Source organism: Taudactylus pleione, unplaced genomic scaffold (assembly GCF_031769625.1).
Source record: "Taudactylus pleione unplaced genomic scaffold, aTauple2 ptg000037l, whole genome shotgun sequence".
Classification (NCBI taxonomy): Eukaryota; Metazoa; Chordata; class Amphibia; order Anura; family Myobatrachidae; genus Taudactylus; species Taudactylus pleione.
In genome coordinates this window covers 144,850-167,740 of record NW_028284439.1, presented here as the reverse complement: position 1 = coordinate 167,740, position 22,891 = coordinate 144,850, and the positions used below count along the sequence as shown (strand labels likewise).

General features: G+C 39.7%; 1 protein-coding gene and 1 non-coding gene across 2 annotated transcripts in view; both read left to right on the top strand.

The window, feature by feature from the left end:
• KPNA4 (karyopherin subunit alpha 4) overlaps window positions 1-22,111 on the top strand; it is a 35,687-nt gene extending 13,576 nt beyond the window's left edge. Inside the window, exons 2-17 of the mRNA XM_088452354.1 lie at window positions 373-417; window positions 3,500-3,589; window positions 4,674-4,703; window positions 4,783-4,835; window positions 7,767-7,862; window positions 7,945-8,030; window positions 9,301-9,387; window positions 9,517-9,686; window positions 10,231-10,275; window positions 10,368-10,499; window positions 10,614-10,742; window positions 13,118-13,222; window positions 13,318-13,389; window positions 14,173-14,335; window positions 16,345-16,439; window positions 20,170-22,111. Of these exons, the coding sequence (XP_088308480.1) occupies window positions 373-417; window positions 3,500-3,589; window positions 4,674-4,703; window positions 4,783-4,835; window positions 7,767-7,862; window positions 7,945-8,030; window positions 9,301-9,387; window positions 9,517-9,686; window positions 10,231-10,275; window positions 10,368-10,499; window positions 10,614-10,742; window positions 13,118-13,222; window positions 13,318-13,389; window positions 14,173-14,335; window positions 16,345-16,439; window positions 20,170-20,268 (1,497 nt within the window). The 3' untranslated portion in view covers window positions 20,269-22,111. The remainder of the gene's footprint in view (window positions 1-372; window positions 418-3,499; window positions 3,590-4,673; window positions 4,704-4,782; window positions 4,836-7,766; window positions 7,863-7,944; window positions 8,031-9,300; window positions 9,388-9,516; window positions 9,687-10,230; window positions 10,276-10,367; window positions 10,500-10,613; window positions 10,743-13,117; window positions 13,223-13,317; window positions 13,390-14,172; window positions 14,336-16,344; window positions 16,440-20,169) is intronic.
• Window positions 9,769-10,063, top strand: LOC148538686 (small Cajal body-specific RNA 7). Its single transcript, XR_015871733.1, has one exon.
• Window positions 22,112-22,891: the final 780 nt, after the last annotated feature.

Genomic DNA, 22,891 nt, shown 5'->3' with positions numbered 1-22,891 from the left:
CCAGCACCGTCCCAGGATATTCCTGAGTTCACTGCCGTTCTGCAGTGACCCGGCGTTGAAGTGGATGCTTGGAGATGACGTCATCTCCAAGCGCCACTGAAGACGGGCAATCGAAAGGAATCCAACCCAGTCCCCTTTTTTACACCATGAAACTACCCGGGTTAACCATGCAATAACCCGGGTTTTAGCTCTGGTGTAAAAGGGGTATAACTGAGTCTGTGTGGCATTATTGATGGCAATTGGTTATTCCTTTTATCTAATGGGTGAAAATAATTATTATAGTATAGCTGTTAAATCTTCAGGCTTGGGGAATTTAACTGCTTTTATCTTGTAATTTAAATGTAGTTTAAACATTGCCTTTTTATTTTGCAGAGCATGAGAAGACAGAGGAATGAAGTTGTTGTGGAACTAAGAAAGGTATGTCTCACCTTTTTATCCTTTATGTTTATGTCCACAATTGAAATAGCATTCTATGGTCGACTACATTTAATTAACAGAAGTGGTTTTTGTTTTCTGATTTTTACAATTCAATCATTTTAAATGTAATTTATTTACTTTGCAGGGACCTTACTTTATAAATGACCTTTTTCATCGTGTAAATCATTTTGTTTTCTTGGGAAAAGACTAAAAATAGCTCAGTTAGTGTACAACAAATAAAGGGGGCGATTCAATTATGAGCGAGGTAAATAATGCCGAGAAGTTGGTCCCGGAGCTATTCAATTCACCTCGCAGTTTAGTCTGACTATCACTTAAGTCGAAATATGCCAGTACTCACGACTTAACCTAGGTGTTTAGTTGCGAGAACCAGCAGTCTCCGACTAAAGTGCAGGCAGCGAGGCTTTTAGTGCTGTGCTAAGCCGAAAAATAGCCTCGCGGCTGGCACTTTAGTTGGATTTCTGCTCTCACCCGCAGGAGGGTGCGAAGATAAATCCTTTCGTCGTCCTAACAGTGTGCTGAATTGAATAGCAGAGAGAGCTCCCTCCTGGCGCTATCAACAGCACACTTAATTGAATCGGCCCCAAACCTAACTAAGATATTTATTTTAACAAAGCTTTTCTCTAATGGGTGTGTGGGATGGCGCAATAAAACTTAATGTAAGATTGATTTCTTCCATCCATGGACAAAATAATAGTGGTATTGACTGTAGCATACAGGTGGTGACATAAAAAAGAAAATGCTTGTGTAAACTTAATAGATTTAATCAATCAGTGATATCAAATTTGAATTACAGATCTAGAGCTAAAATCCTCAAACTCTGGACCTGGGGATATATTTACTAAAGTGAGTGTTTTTAGAAGTGGAGATGTTACCCATAGCAACCAATCAGATTCTAGCTATTATCGTTTAGAAGGTGCTAGATAAATGTTAAGTAGAATCTGGTTGCTATGGGCAACATCTCCACTTCTACAAACTCTTTAGTAAATCTACCTCCTGTAATGTAGAAATTGTTCTTGCTTGGTCAGTCTATGGATGCTGGACGATGTAGTCATTAGTCCTGTCTTTGCTGAATAGAGTTGGGTGTTTACTCTTTTCCTGGTGCCTAAGGAGAATGGTTCCTCTTGACGTTCCTTTTATCTGTGTTTCTGACTATGTGGAAATGGGAGTTTTGGGGTCCCTGGTTATCAAGGATCCAACTTGGCTTCCTCTGCTTTGTTTTCCAGTGAACACCTATCTCAGCGTTTCAGATTCACTGGTCTTCACTTAAATCATGGCCTTTATTGCAATGCTTCTGCATCATCATTGGTATTACAATTGTTCTATAATCAAACCATATACTGGTAAAGGTGGGATCCATTTGCAGTTCTCCAGCTTCTGGAGCCGCTCTGCTGTATTCTAAATATTATTGCTAGACTTTCATGTTTTTTTTTTGTTTTTTTTTATTGGCCTGTTTCAATATGGTGCTTCAAAGTGTTATTTCCCTAAGATTAAATTTGCTGTCTGCCAGAGTTGCTTCCTACCATCCAATACAATGAGGGTGGTGAGGAGGTATAGGCTTGTCAGTGTAAGTTGCCTCTGTTGGGATGGATTCTGTTTTTAGACAGTCACGTCTTGGTTTTTGGCTGGTAAAAATTACAGATGTCAACCTCCTTCAGGGGCTCAGGAATTAATCTTGCTGATCAATCTCCTGGAACTTGGCATACTACCTGACGTTGAACACCTGGATAACACTTTTGAAGGGCAAAGCAGTCAAAGTCCAGATTGGCTGTACTACGACCAGGAATAAATGGAACCACCCGGGAAACATTCGCAAAACTCTTGCCATGGGGGGGGGGGGGGGGAGGGGGTGAGGGGCTGGACAAATGGTTCCACGGTCCTGAATGTTTTCAGGACTTTTTGCGGACCTCATTTTCTCCATAAATCTATTGCTGTTGCAAGTAACAAACTGGCAAATCCAAAGGATTTAATAAAAAGCTGCTGCTGTACAGCAAGTCCTTGGACCCAGTTGGGTTTGTCTTATATTGGGCATACACTATACAATTATCTGTCCAGTCTGGCTGGTTGGAATGAAAACCTGGTAATGAAAGGGAGCAAATGACAGTCCATCATATGGTCTTAAACATTTGAAAACAATTGTTCAAATTGATTACATTTGTGTGTTTTTTTTAACCAATTTGTCAGAACAGCCATTTTTGTCTGTTTTCCAGTGTTTGTGAGCAAATGATGTACGGTATGTCATTTGCTCCCATACATTACCAGAATTTCATTCCAACCAGCCATGTTGGACAGATATCTGACAGATAATTGTATAGTGTATGCCCAGCATAATACACATCAGATGTATTTGTGGTGGTTCTCACCCAAGACTGGCCTATGTGTATCATATAGTACATTGATATCGTCATTGGTAATATCAGTGTATCCCTCTTTGGACAGTCCTTGTGTCTATGAGCTGTGAAGTTAGGTGTATACTTCACTGTATACACCTACTTGGCCTGCTTCCATGTTTGGCTGACCTTACCTCTTCTTGCTATAGGATCTGAACATGTTTCTTACTGTCCTGATGTACACTTTATATTGTAATAGTCCCTTGTGTTTTCTTACCCAGGAAAGTGTCTGTTCTTCTCTGCTCCTTTTTTGTCTACTTCCTTGGCTTATTGTTAGCCTAGGGATAGCATGAGGCTGTTCATTTGTTCCATTGCTCTGCTTTTAGGTGTTACTCAACCTACCATTGTCCCACATACAGTTTCAGTGAGAGGTGATTTAACAAAGTACAGCAGCTTTTCTAAAGTTGGTGAAATTGTTCTATCACAGGAGGCCAGGGCCGGTATTTCTGCTGCATGAATGGATGCAATATGACTTCTCCAACTCATTAAATACATGGAAATTATTTTATTTTTTTTTAAATTAATTGACTGTATTTGAAATATTATCAGAAACCTTACTAATATTAAACACCTTTTAATTGGATGTTCTTTTTAAATATTGAACCTTTTCAATACTATGTTATGTTTTGACACTGATAATTGTATTTACTTATAATTTGTAATCCCATTTCTAGAATAAACGAGATGAACATTTGTTAAAAAGAAGAAATGTCCCCCATGAAGATGTCTGTGATGATTCTGATGCAGATGCAGATCTCAAAGTGGTAAGGGATTGCTAAAGGGAAATAATGTGCATTGATCTTCTTCTTTTACACATGACACTTTTCAGGTGCAAGTTATTGTGCTTCTCTGCACTGATTAGGATAGGTAGTATATTTACCGTTCTTTGGTATCTGCTGTGTGGTGTACTGCAGAATATTCTACTCCATGTCATTGGTGCATTTATAGCTTAGTTAATGGGAGTGGCCAAACATCTCTACAGGTGAAGGCTCTGTGGGGGCAAATTGATTAAATGCGATGTTGAAAAGCGCCAAGAATGAGTTCCCAGAACTATTCAATTGACCTGCAACCAGAGTGTTTGTGCTCGCACCCTCCTGAGGAGTGAGCAGAACCCCAACCTAAATAGCGCTGTAAACTGCATCTTACCAACTCAACTGCAGGGTGCGATAGGGAAAATTGAATAGCTCTGGGCACTTATTTATGGTGCTATTTAGCATCGCATTTCATTGAATTGTCCCCAGTGAGTTTAGTGACTTATGACTCATTCAAGTCTTTGACCTCAATTCTGAATCTTCCTGGGGTGATTGGGTAATGTTGAAAAAAATGTTGTGTTGTATTTTAGTTCAAGGATATTTTTGTGTGATAAACATTTACTTCAGCTCTTTTCTTAAGGCACACAACCACTAAAAGACCTCAAAACAACTGCACTATTACGACATTGTAATCGTGCAGTCGTTTGTCAGTCTGTGATGTGCCTACACAGAACAAGTGAAGGCACATCAATCATCTGCAAACATGTTGAAACTGACGTTATCAGGTTGTATAACATATTTGTACGATGATGGATGTCTAAACAACCAGCGGGAGTGCGCATCGCTGGTCGTTTTTTAGATTGTTTAAAAAAAAAAAAAAAAAAAATCTGCAAACTATTTACAAACTATTTTACAATAACGTTATCATTCAATCAGTCAATGTAATCGTCTAGTGGATGTGTGCCTGAAGTCTCACTGTTGAACCAATATTGATCTTGGGTTATATCTCCATGTTGGTCCTTTACAGAGTGTTCTCCAAAACATTGTATTCCTTTTTTACTGTTTTATTATATGCACTTTTCTTTCTTTTTTATAGCAAAACACATCATTGGAAGCTATTGTACAGGTAATTTGTGTGTTTTGGCATTTTGTTTGTTTACATTTTATAGGATTGTGTTTAACACTCTCTTGCTACTTGGTTTCAGAATGCGTCTAGTGATCACCAAGGTATTCAGCTCAGTGCTGTCCAGGCTGCAAGGTAAATGATTACATTCAGTATGAAAGCTTCAGAATCATAGTTTAACATAAATGGAGTGAAGATAGTGTTATTGTCCAGGCAGGCTTCCTGTGTATCTCTTTTGTGCTAGTATCTGCTAGTTTTTGAAGGGCATACTCATACAGTGTTTCATTTTCCTATTTGACTTTACATAGTATTGCCCACAGCAGCCTCATGTGATTTAGATGCAATGTGGTCATCTTTGCCTTGACCACCTGTCTAGTCCATGTACAGTTCTATCTGAACCTTTGGGCTATCACATCTGCCCATTACAATGTACAGATCCTACTATACTCGCTCCACCAGATTTTCGAAGCTGCTTTTCTGGGAAACCTGGTACTTTGGTTGTTGGTACAAGATCACATATTAATGAGTATACAGTCTGAGCACCTTGATGATAACGCGTGTTAACATTTATTCGTTTTTGTGACTGCGCAGCAGTGATTAACACAGAAAATACATAAGTCAAAAAACAGACAAAATGAATGCAGGACTGAAATAATGAGGGCCCTGCTCATGAGAGCACAGCTGAAATTAGAGTAAGAGTGAAAACATTGTTAGGTTGCATTAATATGAGTACTTTAGGAGTGTTCACATGCGGAGAGCACAGGAAATAGAGTAGTTTGCATCCAAATAAAACTGCCATAATGGCCCAGAGTGCATTGCAAGGGAGTGTGGGTTAATTAGAACCATACCTATTACATGTTTTAACCGGTGGTAAAAAGAAAAAAATCTTTAAAAATATTCATACTTTTTTTATGCCAAAGGTTACAGGGCCTAACGCAGACCTATTTTCTAATCGGCAGGTTACTTACCGGATTAACACAACTGTTTAGCGTGCGTTCCCTCTAGGTGCTCAGTGTATAAGCCAGGAACTTATTTAGCGGTAATTCAATTAAAAGCAATGGCTGTGAGTTAACGGCATTGGGCAGTTTTACTGGCAACTCGCGGACACTAGCATCAGACTTTCCTTCACAGCCCAAGCTCATCTTCTACTGTTACTCTTGGCAATTTACACAAATCACCAAGAATTGAATTGCCCCATTTGTATTGGTCCGTGACACAAGAATAGCTGCGAACAATGTTTTGATATAAAGCAGGCTGCATACAGCCGTGGCCAAAAGTTTTGAGAATGACACAAGTATTGGTTTTCACAAAGTTTGCTGCTTCAGTGTGTTCGGACCTTTTTGTCAGATGTTACTATGGTATGAAATGCTTGTAATTTTAATTCAGTATAAGTGTCAAAGGCTATTACATTAAGATTATGCAAAGAGTCAATATTTGCAGTATTGACCCTTCTTTTTCAAGACCTCTGCAATTCGCCCTGGCATGCTGTCAATAAACTTCTGGGCCACATACTGACTGATGGCTGCCCATTCTTGCTTAATCAATGCTTGGAGTTTGTCAGAATTTGTGGGTTTTTGTTTGTCCACCCGCCTCTTGAGGATTGACCACAAGTTCTCAATGGGATTAAGGTCTGTTGAGTTTCCTGGCTGTGGACCCAAAATTTCGATGTTTTTTTCCCCGAGCCACTTAGTTATCACTTTTGCCTTATGGCAAGGTGCTCCATCATGCTGGAAAAGGCATTGTTAGTCACCAAACTGTTCTTGGATGATTAGGAGAAGTTACTCTTGGAGGATGTTTTGGTACCATTCATTATTCATGGCTGTGTTCTTAGGCAAAATTGTGAGTGAGCCCACTCCCTTGGCTGAGAAGCAACCCAACACATGAATGGTCTCAGGATGCTTTACTGTAGCCAAAAAAGTTTTGTAGCCAGGTGGCATTATGAAGTATCCAGTTGGGGACATACTGAACACTCTTATATTATTTACAAAGACTCTGGTATGACTAGCTATGTGGAAGAGCACATTAGATCTAATGTGAAGTAGCGTAGATGGTGTTACTTTATTCTCCCTGAATCAAATTGTGTCAGCCAGTCTTAAGCTTGGGATGGAATGCATCAAATCTTCAAAGAAGTAGAGGTTGCCCATAGCAACCTATAAGCTCCTAGCTAGCAGTTATCAAGTTCAATCCATAAAATGATGGTAGCAATTTTCTCCACTCTTTAGAAGTCCTTGATTGATTTCCCTGCCAATCCCTAAATAATTTGAATTGAGTCATCAAGTATACAGTGACACAATGTACAGAAAATCTGGGAGAGAACTGAGTAATAGCGTGGCACTGCTGATCTAATCTGTTTTCACAATTGAAGCACTGAAAAGTGTGTAGCAATATGATGTATGGAGAGAAGCATGTGTGCACTCTGACTGCACCAAAGTATTCCTGATGATCTAATGCTATGTCACACTGAGTGGGAGGGATCGTAAGGTGGAGTGATTTAATGGGACGCATGGTGAGTTGGAGGGATTTAGTGAGTGAGAACTGGTGCCTACTGCCGCAATCCCCAGATATCATTTGTGGAAGTTGGGATGGATTGACAGCTGGGTGATTTGGGAAAAATGCTGGGAGGGTGCACCTGTAACAATGGCCATGGGGGGGACACTGCAATAGAAATATAGGTGGGGTAATAAGTACACTTTTTAAAGCATCCCACTTAAAATTATAAATTATTTTATCATATTTATAACAGGAGTTAATAATTTTTTTTTTTTCTTTTTTATGCAAGTATGACTTTTAAAAGGGGATTTTAGCAGTTGGTTGTTTTGAATTGGAATATAATATGGTGCTTCATCTATCGTAACTATCAGCTTAGGACATCAGCTAAACGCTTTTAAAGTGACCAAGAGGGTGTAGCAACATTACTGTGTATTCTACAAACAGTGTATGCATAAATTGTTACATGATGGCTGTTTGATGTTGCTTCAGCTCTGACTTCTGCCAAGTAAAATGTAAATGTAGTATTTTATGTTTCCATTATGTGACTTGTTACTCATTTTGGTTTTATATTAACAGAAAACTCTTGTCCAGTGATCGGAATCCACCAATCGATGATTTGATAAAATCAGGAATTTTGCCAATCTTGGTTCATTGTCTGGAAAGAGATGACAAGTATGTGTTTTATATTCTCCATGATCAAAATGGAACTATTGTGATCTGTTTGGGGCTTACACAATATTCTGTTATCTTCTAGTCCATCTCTCCAGTTTGAAGCTGCATGGGCTTTGACTAATATTGCTTCAGGAACATCTGAACAAACGCAAGCTGTGGTCCAGTCACGTCAGTATATACCAATGAGTTTTCTGTTTCACTGTATTATCAGTCTGTTCTATACGAAATATCTTCCATTTTTATAGTCTATACATGATCATATATGTAACTTAAATCAGTCACTCTTACTAATGTATTAAAGTGTAAAGTTTGCACAGCAACCATTCAGCAAATAGTTTGTATCTGTCCCATATGAGTCAGATAATGCATGCAAGTGCCGTCATGGCTTTACTTTAAATATTACTTTAATGCAGTTAGTAAACTTTATCTACTGTATTTCATGGTTCTCATGTTGGAAAGCATTGGTGAGTAAATGCAGTGCTGGATTTAAAGTCACATGTAGATGACATAATTTTATCCTTTTCTATATTAGTTGCATATTCATTGTAAACACGTAAAGTAAGAAAAGAATGCTCTATGTACCAGGCTTGTTTTTACTTCAAACTAACCACCTGGAACAGAAGAAACCACTGGAAATGATGAAACGAGCCATTGGAACATAGGTGCCCCACCCCCACACCCCCTCAAACGTCTCAGGCCACAAAGACTTATAGCATTAGGTCTTGTGAAAGGGGAAGTTCTTTTAACAACATATTTTAAAAGTTGAAAACCATTAAACATAATTTAAACACAATTGGTCCAGAAAGTATATTCTGCAACCTGATTTTTGGTAAACGCTATAAAAAATATATTCACTTTTTATAGCTTCATAGGGTTTTTTGTTTTTGGACATTTACTTTTAGAAACTTTACTGTGAAATTTGTTTGACTTGTTGACCTATTAAGTTTGTCTCCACCTGTTAATGTTTTATAAAAAATCAATTTCCCTCCCCTTCACACATCACCACCTCATTCTCTATGACAAAGTGCCTCTGTAGAGTGAAACATGTAAAAGTGGGAGTGGTTATGTGTTCCTATGTTCTGTTTCCTTATTTGAGGAATCATCTGCATAACACTAGGAGCCGCTATTTCTTCTTTACCATATTACTACAAAATAGGGATGAGCGGGTTCGGATTTACTTGGTTCTTTTCGCCACTTTACCGCAAGTTCGGATTAGTTCGGATTTATTTTATTGGCTATCCAAAACACGTGATAGCCGATAGCCAATAAAATGCCGTTTGGAGAACCGAGTAAATTCGAACCCGCTCATCCCTACTACAAAGCATTTGTGTAAAGGATGATAATATTACAACTGATAGTTTTATCATTATAGGCAGACTTGTTTTTTTTTTTTTTTAAACTTGAATTAAATTTTATTAAATTTGATTATATTTTCCAGATGCTGTTCCGCTGTTTTTAAGATTGTTACATTCTCCTCACCAGAATGTTTGTGAGCAGGCTGTGTGGGCGCTGGGAAACATAATTGGTAAGGTTCCCATCCAAGCCAATCCTCCAGGAGGGGTTAAAGGCATACTAGATCTCAAATGAAACACATTAGCTTCATGAAATTAGTCATTCAGAAATGAATATTTTCAATTGATTTCATTGTGAACAGGTGATGGACCTCAGTGCAGGGATTACGTAATAAGCCTTGGGGTTGTGAAGCCATTGCTGTCGTTCATCAATCCATCCATTCCCATTACTTTCCTGAGAAATGTCACTTGGGTAATGGTTAATCTGTGTCGCCATAAAGATCCTCCACCACCTATGGAGACAATACAAGAGGTAATTTCATAACTGCGAAGGATTTCCAGCACTCAACAAAAATGCACAAGCATGAGAAGACAATATACTACAGCTATGCTCCTGGAAATGATGACACAGAGATTTGGGGTGTTGTGAGAATGTTTCAATAGTTTTATATAAACTTGTGTATGTTTGTACAGTTTAGTGTGTGTGTGTGTCTTCTGGTTATTGCAAGGGGGCTCTGAAATGACTAAGTCCTGCTGATTTCGGAGTGCATCTGAGGATTGTTGCAATATAAGGGGCTTTGCTGCAACCTTTCCAGTGATTAGAGCCCTGCATTTTGTCTCCTAAATAACCTGCACACCCTTACATCTCTGACAGATATGCTTTAAAACCGTATCTGTGATCTGATCCAAAAAGCAATCCCTTTTTTTTTTTTTTTTTTTTTTTTTTTTATATATGTATACTATATTATTGAGTATGGCTGGTGAATTTCATACATATTCTTGTGTTAATTATATTTGAATGCTCACCTGAATAACACTGTTCTAGGTTGTCTTCTGATGTGTGATTTGTTTTGCAGATTCTACCAGCGCTGTGTGTTCTTATTCACCATACAGATGTAAATGTAAGTTTGTAATTGTTTACTCCTCATTATTGTATTATGTTGTGCTACATGCAGATAATTAATGCGGGGCTTTATTAATTGTTTATGCCTAGATACTGGTGGACACAGTGTGGGCACTTTCCTACCTAACAGATGCTGGTAATGAACAAATTCAGATGGTAATAGACTCGGGGATTGTGACAAACTTGGTCCCTCTTCTAAGCAACCCAGAAGTGAAAGTACAGGTAAGCCGTGTTCTCAGATAGGTATCATTACATACATACGTATGCTGTGGTTTGGTTGAACTATAGTAAGTTGGGTTTGTCTTTATATAATATGTATATATTTTTTTTCTTCAGACTGCAGCTTTAAGAGCTGTGGGAAACATTGTCACCGGGACAGATGAGCAGACGCAGGTTGTACTGAATTGCGATGCTCTCTCACACTTCCCTGCATTGCTTACTCATGTCAAGGAAAAAATTAACAAGGTATGGACATGAAAGCATATAACTGTGCATGATCTCCTCTTTTACAGTCTAACAATTTGGAGGGCCCCGTGAAAAATATTGAAATCTATTTCTGGCAAATGGCTTAAGACAATGTCCGGTATCTTATCTCATGGTATTGGATTAGCTTGGATATGTTCCTGTGTATGTCTCAGCTTGAGAGAATTTTTAGGAAAAGCATTACTTAACAGTCTTACAATCCCTCTTAAGATGTAGCAGTCCTGCTATGGGTTTTACCAGCATCTGATCTGAGTTTTTTCTGAGTGTTCATGAGCCCTAATGACACATTTATGGTCATTTATAGTACAACCTACAGATGTGTACTCATTCACCTAGCGTCTTAGCACAATATGGTGCAAGGCGCTTGGTGTGACTTAGACATTCCCCCAATGGTTGCGATACTTGGCACGAGGCACTGTTCAGGTTGCTCGTATTGGAACTGACTTTTGCCTCTTACCCTGATTAGGGACGGAGTTGTACACAGAAGTACAGGAAATGCCAGCATCATGTTAAGTGTACCCTTACATTGTAATTTTGGCACGTTAGAGAAGCGAATAACAGGCTTATTTTGAGAGAGTCTCTGGTGGGACACTTGGTGGCATATTCAATTGGAGGTGTAGTAAAAACCTTGTGCCCAATTTTGGATTACCACAGGTATGCGTGCTTCCAATACCCGCGGTATCCAATTAAAAAAAAAAAAAAAAAAAAGTGGTTGTGGGGTTTTCAGAGTTGAAAACCCCATGGGGCGTTGAAAAAAATAAAATAATATATACACTAACCTGTCCGGTGGTCTCCGCGTCTCCCGGTGGCTTCCTCTTCATCTTGTCACTGGGGAATGGGGCTGCCGGAAGGCTCTAGGGGGTGCTGGGAGCTGTATTTCTCCCAATGCCGGCTACAGGGGAAGGGGGGGGGATACACTTACATGGGGGGCACACATCATGCACACACTCACTCATACCCACTTTAAAAACACGCACACTCACATACTCACCCTGCTGTAGGAGACCTGGCTCCCGATGCTGGAGGAAGACACTGCTTTGGAAGGTGAGTTATTAAGGACTAACTAAGCCAATTGGAAACTTCCAATTGCTTAATTAGTCATTAGGAGGGCTGCTGCCGGAGTCCCGGTGCATTTCCCGACCATTTTTCCTAAATAGATGGCTTTTAGGAAAAATTGGTCGTGCTCTGGAGGTGCTGAAAAACTAAAAACCCTGCACCTAGCTGAATAGCAAAATCTCTGCACCTGCAGGAAAAACCCAGCAGGTGCGGGATTTTGCTATTCTCGCACCTAGTTGAATACCCCCCTTGGTGTTAAATCGCAAACTCTGTAGTGCCAAATGGGGCCATTTGGCGTGATTTGAAGATAGGTTTACGTAAACTAATTTGTAGTTTGCTTTTACTCCTTTATTATTGTGGTCTTATAGCAACATTATTTATGTGTATTGTGTAGCCCTTCAGAACATTTTATGGGGTCAATCCTATTAGGTACGAATTGTGAGATGCGAGTTGCGATTTTCACTTCGAATTCGCATAGTGAATTAATTTGCAATCCAATTAGCAACTCGCACTGATCAGTCAGACTGAATTCGCAAGTTTCCACTCTCCCCTCCCTGAGGGTGAGAGATGGAAAGGAAAGTCTTTATTTTAAGGTTAAAATGTGAGGACACTGTGCTGAACCCCTTGGACACCTCCCCTGATGACCAAATAGCTTAATTAGTCCAGTAATTACATGTCATTTTTTTTTAGGTAAACAAAAAAATGTCCTCAAATTACCCCAAAATCTACTTTTTTCGTTAGTTTAGGCACACCAATTTAATTACAATAATATTTTAGTTGAAAAATAATTGTTTTAATCATTTTTTTTTTTCATTTTTCAAAGTACCCCAAAATCACCTTTTCCTAGCTTTTTTTTTTTTTTTGCATTTTTCGTTTAATTCGTTTGAGATTAAACAAAAGTTTTTTTTAGTTTTTTTATCACTTTCTTGCGATTTAAAATAAAGCATAAATCAGCCATTTGACACCATTTTCAAAACCTACAGTAACTTCCTAATGACCACAAACAGCCTTCTACACAGTCCTGCTAACGAAATTATCCATTTTGGGGGGTCCAGGATGGTCTCCCCACATTTTCATGCATTTCTCGCAAATCTCATTTGGCAGTTAATTTGCACCCCTCCGCTGCGAGTAGTGTGAATGAATAGGCATTTTTAATTGGATAATTCTCGGAGCGCGCTTCGTGGCAAAGTGTGCGAGCTTAAAGAAACAAACTCGCTACTTGCAATTCACACCTAATTGGATCAAGCCGTATGTTTATTTGTTCTGGCAAGTTAACATGTTTAACCTTTCTAATATTACAGGAGGCAGTATGGTTTTTGTCGAACATCACTGCCGGCAACCAGCAGCAAGTTCAGGCCGTTATTGATGCTAACCTTGTACCAATGATTATACATCTGTTGGATAAGGTAAGGTCAACCATCTAAACTGGATTACACTTCTTTCTTCTTTGGCACATTCCCTCTTTGACTTATGTGTAACGCCTTCTTTTTCCCTCAAACAGGGTGACTTTGGGACACAGAAGGAAGCTGCATGGGCAATAAGCAATTTAACAATTAGTGGAAGGAAAGACCAAGTGAGTCATGTAATTCTAAAGCTTGCTGACCAGTGTGTGCTAATTCCATATGGCATAGTGGTGGTGATGTACATTTTTGGAGAGTTTAATGAAAATTATGATCAAATATGACTTAGAAAATAGTGGTTTCTCTGGATATTTCTTACTTTTTTATGCCACAATTTGCCTGAATAAACTACACTGCTATGTTCTGTTACTCATGTAAGAGTTGACATTAAAACTTGCAGATGTTTGTTTGCTGCCAAAGGAAGCGCATCTCCCTGAGCGACCTCTTATCCAGAAAGTATTCCCACAATGAAATATTCAAATTAGGTTGTTTGTGTTGACAATGGTTCTAAGCCAAAATCAAACCTATGACAACAACGCACTAATGGGTTGGTTCACGTAGCCTTGCCCTATGAGTAGGTGAGATTACGTGCTCATTTATGCAGCATTTTGGGTCTGTGCAAAAATCTGCAAGTCCCAGGTTAGTTCTGATTTACATGCTATTGCAACGCCACTAAGCCCTACTCGCACCTAATTGACTCGGCCCCTTAGGTTGAGGAGCATCTGCACAAAGCTCTAAATAGAATTAAAAAAGTCAGCTTTTCTAATTAAATCTATTGCAGTGTCTGGTTCCTCTTTATGCACATAAAATGGCTGCCAGTTTGCCCCCTTTGAAAATATGACAATGCTTTGACTAATTTAAACCTATCCTTAACCAACTACATTTTTATGTATTTTATTCATAATTAGGATCCGTATCAACACAGATTTTTCAATGTAATTGTCTTCACTCCCTAGGTTGCGTATCTTATCCAGCAAAATGTGATTCCCCCATTCTGCAATCTTTTGACTGTAAAAGATGCCCAAGTCATACAAGTAGTGTTGGATGGTTTAAGCAACATTTTAAAGATGGCTGATGACGAAGCTGAGACCATAGCCAATCTTATTGAGGAGTGTGGAGGTATGTTGCTTTTTCAGGTCAACCCTCATTTATTTAATGAATTCACAGAAGCCACAGTTTAGATTTGGAAGAGGAAGGTACAGAAATGTCTGCAACAGTTAGGCTTAGATTACATTGGATCTAATAATGTGTAGTGCACATAACCTCTTACCCGCAGGAGCCTATAAATGAGTCTAAGGTGTTTTGATTTAGTTTAAAAAAAAAAAAAAAAACTCCACTGATTGCAGCTCAAAAGTAATTAAAATTGGTGTTTTCATCCTCTAAATTATTTTTCATTGTCTTTAAATAGAATGTTAAGTTGGGGTTGAAAAGAGGTCAAAATGTAAAGTTATTCCAAAAGCAAGATGGAAAATCTTATGCTGGGTACACACTGACGGATACATTGGCCGATCAGTTGATCGGCCAATATATCTGCTGCCCGTCAGCCAGTGTGTAACCGCGATATGTCGGCGTTCTCGGATATCTCATTGGCTGTGCTGCACAGCCCATGGACATATGTCTGCAGACATATCTGTCTATCGGCAAGTGTGTGCGGGCGGTTTGCAGAGCACCCGTACACACAGGGCTACCATCAGAAATCGTGGGGCCCGGGACTCGCAAAACAGGCAGGGCCCCCCCCACCTCTCCGTGTTTCTGCAACTCCAGCCCCGCAGTGTCTCCCTAGCCAGCACCCCTCTGTCTCTATTCTGCCCCCTACAGCACACAGACATTTACCTTCTCCTGTATCTTCTGGCTGTTCCTCCTTGTGCTGCAGCCGGATCATCTGTCAGTGGTGTGGCGTGCATGAAAATAAAAACTTTATTGACCTAGTTGCAATCCCTTCACATTTCACTCTCTCAGCGATTTCCCCCCCCCCCCCCCCATTTCCCTCTTTCAGAGATCCCCCGTCTCAATGACACCCCCTACTTTCCCCTCTCTCAATGATCCCCTCCACATTCCCCTCTCTCCCAGCGATCCCCCCCCTACATTCCCCTCTCTCAGCGACCCACCACACACACACACTCTCTTCTGTCTGTCAGTGACCCCCCCCCCCCCCACACACACACACACACACTCCCTTCTGTCTGTCAGTGCCCCCCCCCCAGACACACACGCATTCCCTTCTATCTTCCAGTGCCTCCCCAGACAGACATTCCCCTGTCTGTAAGTGCCCCCCCAGACATTCCCCTCTGCATCATTGTCCCCCCTCTCTCCCCCACCTCCCCTCCCCAATTAACTTACCTCTGTCAGTGTCCTGAGAGGCCCTCCGGCTCACTTCCGTCTGTTGCAAGGGGCAGGAGTCAGACTTGCAGAGAGTCCGTGTGGGCAGACTGGTGAGTCACACTGCTCTCAGGCATATGCTGTCTACTGAGCTGCTCTGTCTGTGCTCATTGTCAGGTGGTTGGTATGGAGGAGGGGCCAGCCACCAGGAAGTAAAGGAGGCTATGCTTGCTCATTAATCACTGTCAGTGACAGATGCCCGGTGCTGCAGTGCGGATCCTCAGTGAGAAGGATATGCTAGTGCTGGGAATACCTGCGGGCCATTACTCCCAAGGGGCACCTGCTGCATGACTGGTAGGTCTGTCCCTGTGCGGGCCCCCCTTGCTGCCCGGGCCCGGGACTCCAGACCCAGCAGTCCCCCCCCGATGGCGGCCCTGCGTACACGCAGCAGCAGCTGCGAGGAAGGGGGTGGGCACACCCCGACCCGGCCGCTGGGTACCGAGGGCACAAGCAGATGATGGCCGTTCAGTGTGTATGAACAACTATCATCTGCAGATCGCTCGATCTGCAAATATATCTGTACCCACCTCTATGCTATAATTAGTTAATTAGCATTATAACTATATGTAAAGTTGTAATATTCAAAGTTCATTGGAACCAAACTCAAGATATTTATTTCCCCTTTGTTTTTCTTTCTACTTTATTCCCATATCTGTAGTCCAGTAGACCTACAGATGAGCTTTCCCTAGAAGTTTGTTGTTGGTTGCTAAATGCATTAACTTTCCATTGTTTGGTTTGATTCTGAATAGGTCTGGAAAAAATTGAACAGCTGCAAAGCCACGAGAATGAAGATATCTACAAACTGGCTTTTGAAATAATTGACCAGTTTTTCTCATCAGATGATGTAAGTTTAATATTATACATTTTTGGGGTCTAAATAATTGTCCTATCTGAAGTTGTCATGTATAGATTTACAATAAATGCATAAATTTTATTTTTGGTTTATCAAGGTTAGACAAATCCAGGAGCCTTGAAAAATGTTGTTTATATTTGTGCTGATTTCAGCATTGATAATGGCCATAGATTGCAGAGGCGTCCCAGTCTCTGTGCACAGGAACCACCATTCCAATGAGAAATATTATAGAGACTGTTAAAATGTAATTAATATGAAGTATTCCAAACCCTTTCTGCATAGAATATACAAAGTCAATTACTATACCACCAGCATAGAACTAGTTCCCTAGTTAAGACCAATAATCACTTTTTAGTACATACTAAGTGTTGTTACTTAGTATTTATTAGTGGTTTTTAGTTTGTGGTCTTGAAGGAAGGTCTTGTAAACACTTATGGTGCATACACACGATCAGATTTTTCCTTCAGATATGAACGATAACGATTTAAAAATCGTTCAGTCGTTCATATCTGAAGGAAAATCGTTCATATCTGACATGCCTGGACGATCAACGATGCGCGTTCCCGTTTGTCAGATAACGATATCTGACATCTGATGGGTTTGCAGTCAGACTTGGACGATTCCATTCATTTTAATGTAGTCAAAAATCGTTCAATCGTTCAAATCGTTCAAAACTTTGGTAAAATCGTTCAGATCGTTTAATCGTTCAATCGTTCATCTGACAAATCTGACAAGTCTGACAAATCTGACCGTGTGTACGCTCCATAATAGTGATTATTTGTAGGAAATATCAAGCTTCCATCTTACAAAGTATAGGTTGCCATATTCTCCATGATGACTGGCCTGTTACCAGATAGCCAGATATTTGCACAGGTCTTGCAGGGAGGTGAATATCTTACTATGGTATAATAGTCCACTACTGTTCAAACTGAAGGATTCACCCCACTGTAAATTCCAGGAATCTACTAATCCCAGACAGATGTTCTAAAGTTGACGTGCTGGTGCTATTTTTATAGTTTTAACGTGCCTTGACAGCATTGCTAAAATGCAAGGTTTCTGCAAACCTGAGCCACATCCAAATATAAACCCATAGGAACTGTAGGCACCTTTATTGAACACCGTTTTTCCTCAAGCCAGTTAGTCATAAACACAGAAGGGGTAGCCTTATTCCCAGTTCCATATATAACCAGGAACCACCGATGATGATCGTGCTTTCACAGCTGATATGCAATAGTAAATGTAGCTGATCTAGTCTGGCACAACCAGTGAATATAAGGTAACCTGTACCAAATAAACCCGGGGACTTGCTTCGGTTTCCTGCAGAGAAGTAGTATCTATCCTGCAGTGTCACGGTGCAGGGTCTGTCAGTCCGGCTTGGCTTCGGGCCTATCTGTCTATAATTACCACCAATTGTTTACAGTTGCACCTGGTGCCTCTTTTTATTTTATTTTTCTTCCATTGCAAACTGCTCTCGTCCAGAGCTTAACTTCGTGCTCCAGAGGAGCATAGGGGGTGATCTCCTCCTGTCTGCAAAACAGGCATGTCACTCCACCCTGCTGAAACGACCTAAAGCCATCACTAATGGTCAAATTCATTTGGCCCCCGTTAATTTAACGGGTGGAAAAGGGTGGTAGCCGTGAGCATTAACACCTGGAGCTATTCAATTCCAGCCCCTTTTAATGCCCGTTAAGTTAACGGAATTTAACACACAGAATCCATAATAAGTTCATGGACCTATACCTTAACGGGGTTGCAGCCCCTCCTTAACATGCTCTTTTTAACAGGGATTTCTTTTCTGGTCTGACCCGAAAAAATATCCCAGGTAAGTGCAGCCACCGGGCTGACTTCAGAGCTAATTGAATAGCCCCAGGGGATCAATTAGCCCGCAGTAAATTATCAAGGCTAATTGAATTCCCCCCCTAAGTAAATTTTTTTGCTTGTGTTCATTTACCTAATTTATCTAGATAAAATACTTGTTTTCTGGTCTCCAAAATTAAAACAGAAGAGAGCTTATGTTAAAGACCAAAAGGCTGGCAAGATTCCCTTTTGGTTTGGACTAAGTTACAGTTCACTATTATAAAATATGGGCCACTATTACAACACTGCCATCTTCATTTGCACATTAATACAGTTTTACTATAATTAGTTATACATAATGAGGGTGGAGAAAACCCCCAAAGCTGTGCTAATTTTTTACTCCTATTATATCAGAATAATATATTTGCAAAAATTCACTTCGATTGAATTATATACTTGTGGTGTGTGTGGTCTGTTCATTGTGGTGACATTTTTTTTTTTTTTTTTTTTTTTCCCCAGAAGGTAAACAAGGGATAATCAAGGAAGACCTTTACCGGATTCCTATTATCTATAGGAAGTACCCCACAACAAAATCCTTAAGCTGCATACACACGTAAAGATTTTCTGTCCAATCACCCAACTAGTTGATTGGTTGGAATGCAAATCTGCTAAAGTATGAAAGCAAATGACAATCAGCAATTTGCTCCCAAACGCTGGAAAATGGACAAAAACTGTTTGAACAAATTGTTTAGATCAAACATTTAACAAACTTGTCTGATGACCATTTTCATCTGTTTTCTGGCATTTAGGAGCAAATTGCTGATCATCATTTACTCCCATATGTTACCAGATTTTCATTCCAACCAATCAACTAGTTGGATGGTTGGACAGAAAATCTTTACGTGTGTATGCACCTTAAGATGCTAAAAGCTTAAAACCCTTTGAAATTTTGAAATATATGATTGGGAGTTACTTTACTAAACACCTTCACAGTCCTAGTCAATAGTATTACATGGAATTCTATGAATGGAACCAAGCAGGGATTTCCGATACCCACACTTATATGTGCCCTTTGCGACAGAATCACCGGTTTCCATCAGAGCCTCTTTAAACATTAATTAGAAGTGAAAAGTCCGTTGCCGGACTTCTCGCCGTCATCGCTGGTTTCAGGTGCGAAAAAGTATCGCGTACGCCCACCCCATATTAAATTCCAAATCGACGAAAACGGGACCCGGTGAAACTGAAATCGGCAAAAATGTTCTGTCAGTTTTGGGGAAATCAGCCTGACACCCCCCAAAAGATGCACTGACATGGGAGATCATTTAGGGTACCCCCGAATAGCCCTGCTAAAGGTATTTGGGGTTTTAAATGGTCTCAATAGGCGCTATTTAGCGTCTTTGAGCAAGTGGTGAAGAAATAGTATTTTGCAACTTTTTCTTGTGAAAATAAGTATTCCCATGAAAAAAGTAGAGCATTAAAAAGCGCCAAAAACGTACCTTCAGCAAACACCTGCAATCCAAAAAATACCTCCCCATACTTGAAACCTGTGAAAATGACGTCAGCGAAAAAGTATCGCCGAAACGGACATTTTTAGCTTCTAGTTGAATACAGCCATATGAGTGATTGTGGGAAGCCTTGAATTAAAAATATCACTTTGCTGATGAGACATTTCTATATAACTTGGACTTTATTAGCCTGATTGTAATGAATTACGTTATTTGTTTTGTTTCTCTGTTTACGATAAAATATTTGCATACCTTTTTTTTAATTACGAATGTTGATCTGCCCTATTAAAGCCAATGGGCTGCAGCAATTTAGGAAGTGTTACATTATGAATGTATACATATCATGAAGCTATCTCCTATGTTACATATTGCATTCTCTTACTAAAAATGTTTCTGTTCTGTTTTTTCTTTCTCTAAAGATTGATGAAGATTCTAGCCTTGTTCCTGAGACAATACAAGATGGAACATTCAATTTCAATTCATCTGCCAATGTACCAGCAGAAGGGTTCCAGTTTTAGGAAGAATGGTTGGAAGTTAGGTACAGTGCAGCACTGAAAACTGGTTTGATCCATCAAGCTTGGCTCATGGGATCTGCTGCTGCATTAAATCGGAGACAGAAATGTGCGGACTTCATTTGGATGACAGTACATACCAAATGATGTCAAGATGGCGAGTGGGTGCGAGTGAGAATGAGTGGCAAATGTAATGAAAACTTCACACCGAATGCTTATATAGGTTGTGCAGAGAAAAAGGGCTACAGGTCAAAGATCTTCAGTGCCTGAGAGGGATCCATTGATCTAACTGAGAAAATGAGGAAATGCACTATCATCATCAAGCCTTGTAAGCATCAAAGAAACACATGGGTAGGATGCCCACATAAGTCCAAGGAGAAAAAGCCCAGGCCTTGCTAAGAAGCTCCGTATGAATGGACAGCATTGAATGAATGTCTGGACACAGTGTTGTGGAGCCAGGCTCATTTTACAAACGTGAGGCAATTCACTCATGAAGCAGACTCCCAGTCCAGGAGTAGCGTGTGTACGAGAGTATGGGTGTGGTGCTGTATGTGGACGCATGCAAGCTTGAATCGCCTTCAGGGGGTTGATACTAAACCTAGAAAATCACAATAAGTTCACAAGTGTTACATTACACTGGACATGAAAACAAAGACCGGTATAGCAGCAGATTTTGATTTATTCCTGCAGCCTGTGTGCTTTCTTTTACTTTTCCTTTTTTTTTTTTTTTTTTTTTAGTTTCCAACTAACTTGTATGGCTTGTATATTTTTTTAAGTTGCTTATAAAATGAGGAAATTGAAGGCAACCCTGTTCATTTGCACCAGATGAATGTTTGATGTTATGCAAACTGTTCCATATCATCAAAGCTGATTTGTGTACAAAAAAAATCTGCATGGAAACCAGATTGTCCCTTACTTTTTTCCCTCCACCCCCCTGCCCCCTTCCCCAATACAGAAGTTGCCATACATGAAAAGGTAGAGATGTTTATGTGGTTAAAAAAAAAAAAGAGCAATCCTTTCATTTTCAAAGATAACATAAATATAGTAGCATGTGGCAATGGGCAGCATAGTTTATTTTTTAGATCCATTATGTTGAGTCTTGTACAGATGTTTCAGTTGTGGTAGAAGCTGTGCTGTGTTTCAATCCTATTTGTTTTCTAACATTTGTTTTCTATGAAAATGATATGGACACTTCTAAAAACGATATTTGGTGCATATGTACTGCTATGTTCAGATTATTAGGAGGTGTGGTGTACAAATTGCTTCATGGTTACAACACCCTTAATACGCCTAGGCAGTTTCATTGTTTTAGAATCTTTTTATCATTAGATGTAGGCAGCCATGAACAATCTATATTGAGCCACTTTAGGGAGAACTTTGTATTTTTTAGAACTTGCATCGGCTACATGCAAGTGACTTTTAATTGGAAGACTGCCTCTTGATGAGGTAATGCACAGTAAATTAAAAGCAACCTGAATGAATTTGTATCAATTATCAGAACTCTTTATAAGGTGGCTCATTGTAGGAAATGCTGTGCCTTCCCCTTGAGCACAAGTGTTGCATGAACAGCAAGTTGCTATGATAAGACATAAAGTTTAGCCACCATTAGCATCAATATCTATCTTTTGTGTTTAAAGTTAACTGGTCATTCTGAAACACTGTAGAATGGATACAATTATTTTGTGATTTATAACTTTGTTGGATTAGAGTATTTTTGCAGCATTCCTTGTCATCTGAAACATGGTTACAGTTTAAAACTAGAAGAAAAGAAAACTAGCTTGTAAATTTATTAATGTAGAAGGCAAGCTAGGTTGTCGTGGGGAAATAAAGAGTAATCCTTAAGACACAATTTTGGAATGCTTTTGGTCTTTTTTTTTTTTTTTTTTTTGTGTCTGCTAAGACTATACTATGTCCTGCGAAGATGGTACGAAACCTTTTTTGAAGAGCTACAAATGTAAGACTGGCAACTATTTTTCATACTATATGTAAAGTGATGGAAGATGACCGCAGCAACCACTCTCTGTATCCTCTAACACCACAAACGTGTTCAACATGAGTGACTAAGATGTACACTTAAACCTGGCATGAGTGGTCTTCCTTGCCTATTAAAGCAGATCTTCATCAGACGAGGACCCTCTTATTTGCTGATGTCTAGCGAAAAGTTGACCTAATAAAACCAGTTATGTGGCCGCTGTATATTTTGCCCCATTTTTAGCCTAGCATAATTTTCTAGTATCCTGTGCCCATTGTCAGCTACGGCAATTAGTTTACTGCATGCTAATTACTCCTAGAAAGATAAATCAGTGTTCATCCCACAAAGCCCAACAGTGTGCTCATTCTGTCCTTGTCTGTATATGCAGTTGTGTTGCATTCTAAAGTCTGGGTCAGACAGCCACTTCTATTACATGCTTGCAGTGTATAGTATAGGTGTAATTGCTCTGCTATAGAAGTAATGGTAGGCTTTGTTGGTATAACATTAATGGGCCTGGGAAACACTCTTCTCCTATTGAGAGAACCAAAGCATTAAATAAAACCTCTGGCCCTATCCTTAGATAGCAATACTGTTAATCCTACAGGTGGTCTAGTGTTTATCAAGTTAGATGAATTTGCAAATAACTAGACACTTTGG